Source organism: Stegastes partitus, unplaced genomic scaffold, assembly GCF_000690725.1.
Source record: "Stegastes partitus isolate 25-593 unplaced genomic scaffold, Stegastes_partitus-1.0.2 Scaffold1378, whole genome shotgun sequence".
NCBI lineage: Eukaryota > Metazoa > Chordata > Actinopteri > Pomacentridae > Stegastes > Stegastes partitus.
Genome location: NW_007579109.1, coordinates 54,142 through 63,711, shown reverse-complemented (window position 1 = coordinate 63,711; position 9,570 = coordinate 54,142). Strand labels below are relative to the sequence as shown.

Sequence of the window (9,570 nt, the reverse complement as noted above, 5' to 3'; positions counted from 1 at the left end):
GCTGAGCTAGAGAAGAGGTGGAGGGGGGAGGAAGGGTAGGAGGGAGGAGCAGGAAGGCAGCGATCCTCCGCCGTTCAGTCGTCTTCCAGTCCCTGGTTGAGGAGAAAGTTGGCCGCCAGGTTCTCGTTCTTCTCGCAGGCAAAGTAGGCCTGGATCACCAGCGCCTCAGGGAAACCCAACGCTTTTAACTGTTCGGTCAACGGCGACACAGAGAAAAGGGGGAGAAAGGCTTTTTAAAAAAAAACTAAACCATCCAATAACACATTTTCTAATCTGCAGTCTGTAACTCGTCACTCGCTCACCCTTTCGATGGCTTCCTTCTCCTGAGGTGTAACCTGGATATAGTTGACGGGCGCGCCCTCCTCACCCGCCGCCCCCATCTCTCCAACCTCCGGTGCATCGCCGCCTTCGCCCACTGGCTCGTTCAACATCTGGATGAACAGCTCCTGATGCTGACTGATTTGCTGCAGGAGGAGAAACCAAAACAGGAGGTAAGTATCTGTAAACCTCTAGAGCTTTAGTGAACAAATCCAGCCCGGACTAGTGAACATTAAGTTGGTAAAACTCGGCCAGTGTACCTGTAGAAGTTGAGGATTCTCTCGTCCTAACTGCTGGAGAAGAGCCGGTAGCAGAGCAGGGTTCTGCTGGATGGCCTGTCTCATATGCAGGAACTGGGGCTGAGTCCGCAGGAATGCAAGTGGGTTCTCTCCTGGTGGGAAGAACAACGAATGACCGTTAGCCAAAGAGCTGAACTGATACGATAAGTTATGAGTTTTCCAGGTTCCTTCTTGGCAGCCTTGTGGTTTCTGTAGTTTTATAGTTGGGATAACTTACCTAAAAACCACTTCTTAGTTATGATAAATGAAACAATAATTACCTAAATAGACAGAAAATAGTTGCAGTACTCGCCACAATACTTAAGCTAACACACCTTCTAGTCCCATCATCCGTTAGCTTAGCATCAAACACCGTAAAGCACATCTGGCTCTGTGGTAACTCGCTGGTGTCACTTCAAAATCGAACAAATGCAGTCGTGACTCGATAATCCGACCCTTAACAATCCTAAACCTTGCTATCCGACAGGTTTCTAGGAAAAACGAACAAAAAAACAGCCTTAACATAGCGACAGCCTTGGATTCTGACTCCGACATGACATTTAATGTCACAAATCAGGATAACAGCGTATTATCTGACTGAACAATCCCACAGATTGGCTACGTTCACACTGCAGGACTTGATGCTCAACGAGGATTTTTTTGTGAAATCCAACTTGTATGTGATCTGCTGTGTGAACTTCATACGACCCAAAAGTGTCCCGCATGTGCTCCCAATATTCAGACATTGGTCATTAATTTGGCCTGAATGTCCAGAGACCAGACAGTGCTATTGGGACCAGCCCTACTAGTTATTAAAACAACTATGAACAACTAATGATCCTTCCAGCATCAAGCCCTCCTCGTATCTCGACCTCCGTCTTGACAATCCGACAGCCTTGCTATCAGACATAAAAGAAGGTTTTACATTTAGTGTCGGATTATCGAGTCACGACTGTAGTTGTAATTCTCGCCACAATACTTAAGCTAACACACCTTCTAGTCCCATCATCCGTTAGCTTCACATCAACCCTCGTAAAGCAGATGTAGCTCTGTGGTAACTCGCTGGTGTCACTTCAAAGTCGAACAAATAGAACAACTCCAGTAGATCTTTCCATACATACATTTGTTTCGCTGTAACATTGAGGCTGTTTTTATGTTCAGAAACCAGAGGCTATTCTCTCTCTCTCTCGCTCTTTAATCTGTCGCGCAAAGACGTATGAAACGAGAGAAAATCTCCGAGTAAGACAGCAACCGAGCCCGAGAAAGCGTTTGACAAGACAATCCTTTGTAACCGCTACACTTGTTATTCAAAACTGGCTGTCACATGAAACCCCGTCCGCCCAGCCAGCTCCAGCTGGCCAAACTCGAGAAGCGGAAATTTTCAAAGTGCGTTCTGCATTTATTAAATTTGTATGTAAACATCGACATCGCCGAACGATCCTTAAAGCAAGAACATGAACGTCCTCGGCTCGTTGCTGCTGAACTGCCACAAATCAAATACTTTTGCGGCGCCGTAATGAGCACGACCCAGCAAATGTCGCATTTATATACAATTACCCGTCATGATCGCTAATTGGGCCCCGATAATGTAGCTCGTCTTCACACAGGGATAAAGGTGCAGGTTTTTAATGACACTTAACAGGCCCGACAACAATTTGTACAAGTTTGTGGCAGAGGAACGTTGGGCTACTAATGAGTCATAATGAGTCACCGTGTGCCAGCGAGCTGATGACGGTTATTTTCAGAAGTTATGTCCACCATTTGTTGCGGCCTCACATCCAAATGCTCGGGCGTAATCTCAGATTTTTTTGGCACAGGTGGCGCGATTTATATTCTGCTATTAATCTTAAGGCACCAGCTGAAGCCTCAAGTATATGTGGGTTTTTTATTCAACTAATGAAGTTGTGGAAGGTTTTGTTTTTTAACAAATCCACCATTGTTTACAAGTACTGGGTTTATTTTTTCACACACAGAGAGAAAAAGAGACAGTCAGGGTTTTCCCAACCATAGACATTCTTAGGCGTGGTGCATAAGTTTCTTTGCGGAACGCCTAAAGCCAAAATGAAAGTAAATAAAAGGCGTTTGGACAACATGCTGGAATTCTGGAAAAAGAAAAGAAAGCTGTAATGATCTGTAGTTCAGCATTAGGCGTTCGGAAAACTCGCTGCTTTATCTGCAAGCGTCCGCCGTCACCTTCCCACATCTGCAGCTCCTAAACATGCTAAAATGTGCTCTAGTTTAAACATCTTTATCCGAGCTGCTAACTAGCCTTTAACTCTGCAGTGATGAGACGAAGCAAACAGATAGTTTGGGATGATTTCATAACAGTTTTTACTGAACAGAGCTCCAGGCTGCAACGAAAGCGGTCGCATGTGTGAGTTAAAATTCACACGCATGATGATCATTAGGCTGGTTCGAGCCGCCGAGGTTGAAAATAGCAACTTTTTCTCAGCCGTTCCAAGTGATGAAACGATCCGCAGCCGATTATTTTAGGAAACTAAATGACTGGAGAGATGAGGAGGAGGAGGAGGAGGAGAGGAAGAGGTCCGACTCAGATACTCCCGATGATAAGAACGCAGGTGTAGCCGGTGAGATAATGACTGAGTCAGCGGAGAAGAAACATTCAATCACGATGACTAACGCGGTGCCGGGGATGAAAAATTAAACACCATGAGTGCGTTTAAAATGGAAGTTCGCTCACAGGAAAAAGCATGCGCATAGAAAACAGCCCATGTAGATGAAATCACTAGTTGGTAGTGCCGACGTTACTCGTGGAAAAATGCACCCTAACCCCGCTACATGGACACTTAGTTAACAATCACCCCTGTCAGCTACTAACGAGCTAAAGAGTTACTCATTTCCCACAACAGGCCGGACCTAAACCAAACACAGGTTAGTCACACGGCCGCCGTCCTCAAGTGGAAGTCTCAACAGGCCAGTTCTGCTCGCAACCGACATCACCACCAACCAGAAACTCTGTCCAGATTGACTCTACAAATGGATTTTAGTGATGCAATACGTTTATTCTTTCTCTGTTTACCAGTTCAGGTAATCCAACTACATTTTCAGTAAACCTCAAACATGCTATTCGGTTCATTTAACAGACTTTTAACTACAAATATGGTCAAAAACAACTAGAACAACAGCAGCTGAACCTCTCAAACCCCAGATATCGTGTTTATTTTCGACCAAAGCGAGCTGGGCGGCCTACCTTCTGCTAGAGACGGGGCTTCTGTGGGTCCAGATGCGGGAGCCTGCGCTGGGGGATTGCTTTCCTGGACTGGGCTGCTGGGGATACCCTGGAAACACGACGACACAACTGTCAATCACACACACACACACACACACAAAGACACACTTTCCTGCGCGCTGCCAAAGAACACAGACGGACCAGAAATAGTATCGGGGCCATGGAAGCTAGTTAGCAGCACATTTAGGAGTGTCGTTTAAGAAATCCTTCAGTAATCTCAAAAAGAGTTTATGTACGAAGACAGAACTGACACTGCCGTCTTAATTAAGCTTATAGTGTTCGTTTTAGAAAGATAACGATTGAACTTAATGGAGATTTTGGAGGCTGTAGTTTGCTCCAACAAGAAAACATGCAACAATACCAACAGATATTTCTATTTCTGTCTTTTAATTAACAATTTGTTCTTGGTATAATTCTTCTATTCAAAAAGACAGAAGTTAAATTATCCGGTTAGAATATCTTCTGTGTTTCTTGCACATTAAAATCGATCCAGAACGTATGTGGATATTGGATGATGTGCAGTAGATGAGTTTCTGCATGACGGTTTCGCTTGTGACTCGCCTGCTGGACCAGAACTGGCTTCCTGACTAGCTCTATGAAAAGTTTGAGTCAGTCTGAGCAGTGTTCCTGAAATGGTGAGAATAACCGTGTGTGTGTGTGTGTGTGTGTGTGTGTGTGTGTGACGTACAGTGAGGAGGTACTCCACAGCTCTGTGGGGGTTGTTGAAACTGGCCCGTAGCGCCGCCACCACTCGCTCCCTCTCGTAGCCCATAGACATGATCTCTGTCAGCATGGCCTCGTACTCGGCTCCGGTCACTGAAAACACAGATGGCTTTAGATATTAGTGACATCTTCAGGAATGCACCAACAGGAAATTGCTTTTTTCGAATTATTCGTCCTGTGGAAAGTACCCAAATGTGGCACGTCATGTCTAAATTTAACTACTTTTGTTTGACTCACACATGCAGTCAACTGATGACAACATCGCCTGGTTCTGTTTTAACATAAATGTCCAGCTACGATTCTAGGAATTCTACGTCTGTGCTTTAAAATGTGTTGCACCTCTGAGATGACTGAGGCCGATTTAAAGGCTAAAGAAGCCAAGACAAAACTCTATGAACTATTCCTTTATGATTGCAGTGAGCACTCAGATGTTCAGATTTCTGATGTCAGAGTTTCATCTGTGACATTCGGTTGGAAAAATTACCTACATCTAAGCTTTTAACTCGTGATATTTACACAGAATCCCTCGATCCTGCATCCTATTGTTACGTAACCATAATTTAGTGTTTTTTTGCGGCTGAACTGCAGGCTGTGTTTCCAAAGCAGACCGGAGACAACGATCGATACCATCTGTGCTCAGCAGAGCCGCCATTTTTCACAGTATTTGTAACACCTGTGTTGAAAAATGGTTGTACATGTTTATTCCAGGTTTTTTTTTAAGCTAGATGATCAAAGAAATTCAACATTTATGTCATTATAACACCAGATAAATTATCCCACAGCAGTTAAAAAAAAACCCCAGAAACTGCTCTGAGTTCAGGGTTAATTTAAACTTAAGGCAACGTGGTCCTAAATAGCAGCATGACACTTGTGCACTTCCTTTCTCTTTAAGTATGTACATAACTTAAGAGTGGACCAAATGGGAATCCCCCATCCCACCTCTCTGTGGCATCACAACAAGAGATGGCTTGCTTTTGTCAGAACCTAAATATAGTGACGGTATGTATCTCACTGCAGCCTGTAAAGTCCCTCACTCACAGCAGGAACAACTGAACCCTTTGATAACAACGTTAAATGTCTGAAACTTCACTGTTTACATACAACATTACATCTACTGCCGTAACACAAACTGCTTTTGTTTGTCGTGTGACATAAATCTAGGAGTTACCTACCGAGCGCTGAGGAGGCATCCAAGCCCTGACTCCCGCCACTGGAGCTGCAAAACAGAAGAAAGAACTGAGACGACCTGCAGAGCATTTCTGTGATCAGGTAAAAGGACGCTGGGCTGCTCGGAGCAGCAAATGTCGACTGGTTCATTCAGACATCAGCATCGATTACATTCAATTATATAGATATATATGTATATGTATGAAGAGTTCATTTGCTAAAGCTGATGTTCAGAAAACTTTTTCGTTTTTTGCTTGAGATAAAATCAATCAAACTGAAGTTGAGCGGATCTGACTCAGTAGAAATGACAAAAGTAGAGATAACTGAGGTTTGATTGATATCAGGTAGACGATGGAAAAGTGGGTTTTCTGAAACAAATGTTCTGCATGTATACAGCCACTGGGAACAACTTTGGGTTCAGTGTCTTGCCCAAGGACACTTCGATTGTGGAGGGACCGGGGATCGAACCGCCAACCTTGCGATTGGAGGACAACCCGCTCTACCACGACAGCCACCCTCGGTTGGTGAAGATGGAGTTGTCTGGTTTTGCAAATGAACTCTTCAGATATAAAATAACACAAAAAAACAAGCATATATTTGGATCGAATCCCAACCACTGAATGACTCGTGTTCCTTTATCCAACATGTGCTGCATGTTGACAACAAAATAATAGTAAAATGACAAAAGTTTATTAGACATATTTTATTCAACTTATTGTAAAATTAATGTAGTTTTCAATTATACTAAAGAAGTTTAACAAAATGAATAAATCACATGAGCAAAGCACTCCCTTGTATCTGACGACATCTTCAAAAAGAGGACAAATTAATGTCACTTAAGGAGTTCATCACTATCTCGCTTGAACACCTAAAAGTGGATTAATATTTTAAAAGCTGCGATAGCTCCACTCCAACGAATCGATCCCTCCAGTAATGAGCGCTGTGTGGTTTTCTAGTTGCGGTGACGACAACCCGCTCAACATTCGCCGGAGGAAGAGAGACAGACTTCTTACTCTGTGGGTGTTTTTTGGCAAAACGATCCACTCACTCTTTTTAAATATAAAAACAGCACAGAGCAGCATTTCTTTCCGTGACGAGCCATCTTTGGTCAAGTGTACAAACACAGCTTGCGAAGCGTGTTTATGAAAGAACAGCCAACGAAATGCATTTTGTAGTTTCGCTAACTCGAGAAGTCGACATCAGACGAACACGACTAAGAACAGGGAGTCGGATCACAGCGTTGATTCTGCTTTTGATTTTACAGGGTGGTGGGTGCTGTGGCCATACATCTGATGTTTCGTCTTGTAAAACATCTCAACAGTGGTTTTCAGAGTTTATTATTCTGCCAATTCTTTGCCCAGAAATCCAGCAAAAATACAAACAACTAACATTTGAGAAGCAGGGACCGGTGAACATTAAAAAAAAGAATTAAACTATCGACCAAAACCGGACCGTACCTGGCTGGTTGTTGTGGTTCTGTGGCTGCGGCACTTGGCTCCTGTTTGGCCTCCTCGGGAGGAATGGGGACAGCTGCTGGGGTTGGGGTTGGGGCTGAAGCTGGGTTTGTGGTCGGGGCAGCTGTTGATGTCGAGCCGGAATCCTGTACGGGAGGCTTGGGCGCTTCCGAGACTGGCGGCGAGGCTGCAGCTGCGGGCTTAGCCTTGCGTGTGCAAATAAACTTGCCGTTAGACCAAAAAGCTAAACAATCAAACACTCTAGAGGAGTCGTAACGTTATCACACATGTGATAATAAAATCCAGCATCAGCCACGGCCTGGTTGGACTGTCCAACTCTTTAAGACTATGTTTTGATGAATTATATCATTAATTCGTCTAGCTAAGACATTGGTTTAGTGAACATGTGATGTCACAACAGCCCTGTCATTGGACCTACTTGCTTTAAACAGACTTTTTTACCAAAGTAAAAGCACAAGCAACCTATAAAACCCCCCGACAGCTTTACCAGCGACATCTTACCTTGGACACCATCACTACAACGAAATTCTTCTCGTCAATTTTGTAGTCCTTAATTGGCGTGTCATCCTGCAAGATTTTCCCAGCGTATATCAGCTTCTGTCCCGATACAGGAAAGTTGTCTTTTCCTCTTTCTGCTTCTATCTTCTCTTTCAAGGCCTTCACCTGGTAAACAAGAGAGGACTCATTCACCCACTGACAGCCACTTCCAAACGGTTTTATCAGTGAGCTTTAACATGAATACTCAGGGTTAAGATGGCATTCGTTCCTTCACGCTATTTCCGGGCGAGGGGAAGTGTTATAGGTGCCTCTAGTTTGGCAGTCAGTGAACAGATGCAGCGGTTTCCCTCAAATCCAGGTGAGCACGCAGCATGACAAAGCTTTTAGACGAGCGTGAAATGTCACCTGACCGACGTCCACCTTCGCGATGTAAGTGATATGTCAACAATAAATGAGCAACACACAGTCCAACGCTCGCTTTAACTTTGGCCTGGAAAGCTACACCTCAAAGATGTGAGCACGCTAGCAAACTGAGTCAGCTCCTCAGCACCTCACCAATAAGGCTAATCGTAATTGGCAGTGTCATAAGCATTAGCATTAGCATGTCGAAACGTAGTGGACAGCTTGAGTTCATTGTAGAAGTTGCGGAATTAAATACTGAACCGCATCTTAGATCAACGAAGAGCAGAAGCCGCCGAGTAACCGCGGCGCAAACTTGAAACGACGAGAAATTTGTTTACAGTCGCGTCGCGATGACTTTGTAATGGGCTAGCTTGCTAGCCACCTAGCATGCTAACGGCTAGCATTACAAGTGAGGTGTCGCGTTGTTTTGCAGTCTCATGTGGGATGCAAATCAGTAACACAAGCGGTTCGTGGGGCCCTTTTTACCAAAACCACGTAAGTTGTTCTTCGTTTGATAACAGCGAGTGAAGCTGTTGGGTCTGCACTAAAAAAAAAAAAACAAAAAGCCCCAAAGCAAAAACACTGGTCCCGCGGCTAGCACTCTGATGCTAAAGCTAGTTAGCTAATAGCCACTCACCGTTTGTTCGGGGTCTATCTCAATCTGAATAGTCTGCTGCTGCAGGGTTTTCAGCGTGATCTGCATGGCGGCGGCGGCTGACGCTGCGTCAGATGTGCTTCAAATGGAGAAATAGTCGCTCGCTAAGCACTTAGTTTGTTTTCAAAGTTGGCGTTTCGGGCGAGATAACAACTAGCCGAGAAATGTGTGTATCCATGAGCACTCAGCAAATCGCCATCTTTGGTGACAAGTTGGTGGTGCGGCGAGGAGAGTCCGCTGGAAGCTACGAGATCTCGTGCTGCGCTCCGCGACTATGGCAGCCGCTTGACTCTGACGGGCTTCACTCGACTAATTATGCTTTTAATATCTACAGATTCATTAATCAAATGCTCAGAGCCGTTGTTAGGATGTTGGGAATTTAGCCCAGTCCTGCAACGTTTAGATTTTAACCTGATGATCTTAAAATGTTCATTTATTTCAAAATCAAAAATATATAAATAAAATGTGTTGTGGGTTAGTTAAGGTCATCCTGCTTTTTTCTTTCTATGCCTCACCCACATTATTTATCACAGTGGTTCTCAAACTGCGCTCCCCTTAGAATAAATCTTATTTATGGTGATACACAGCAGTGATCAACTATAAACTTTAAATAGAAGAGAAGCAGGTGTTCCCTCATAAAAATCCTCATAACAGATAATAATCAGACACATTCTGCTGCCTGTTTCTGAGGAAAGAAAAAAAAAAACATACAGAAATGGCCAAGAGATAGCTTATCTACCTGTAGCGGCTCACAATAAAACCATAAAATATGTTTTTGTTGCTACTGGTGTCGTATTTAATGAT

At 44.0% G+C, this 9,570-nt stretch overlaps 1 protein-coding gene across 1 annotated transcript; it reads right to left on the bottom strand.

The window, feature by feature from the left end:
• Nucleotides 1–6: 6 nt before the first annotated feature.
• rad23aa (RAD23 homolog A, nucleotide excision repair protein a) lies at nucleotides 7–9,042 on the bottom strand. The gene is made up of 9 exons (XM_008299073.1): nucleotides 8,749–9,042; nucleotides 7,713–7,874; nucleotides 7,194–7,396; nucleotides 5,742–5,785; nucleotides 4,535–4,662; nucleotides 3,808–3,895; nucleotides 579–709; nucleotides 303–464; nucleotides 7–188 (listed from the first exon to the last, which is right to left on the bottom strand). The coding sequence occupies exons 1-9, from the start codon at nucleotides 8,812–8,814 to the stop codon at nucleotides 75–77; spliced, it is 1,098 nt and encodes a 365-aa protein (XP_008297295.1). The 5' UTR covers nucleotides 8,815–9,042; the 3' UTR covers nucleotides 7–74.
• Nucleotides 9,043–9,570: the final 528 nt, after the last annotated feature.

What these genes read in the sequence shown, in the direction of transcription:
- rad23aa (XM_008299073.1), bottom strand. Translation starts at nt 8,814, where the DNA reads ATGCAGATCACGCTGAAAACCCTGCAGCAGCAGACTATTCAGATTGAG. An exon ending in AGATAGACCCCGAACAAACG is followed by an intron (nt 7,875 to 8,748) that starts GTGAGTGGCTAT and finishes CTTGTTTACCAG; the next exon opens with GTGAAGGCCTTGAAAGAGAA. An exon ending in TTGTAGTGATGGTGTCCAAG is followed by an intron (nt 7,397 to 7,712) that starts GTAAGATGTCGC and finishes TGCACACGCAAG; the next exon opens with GCTAAGCCCGCAGCTGCAGC.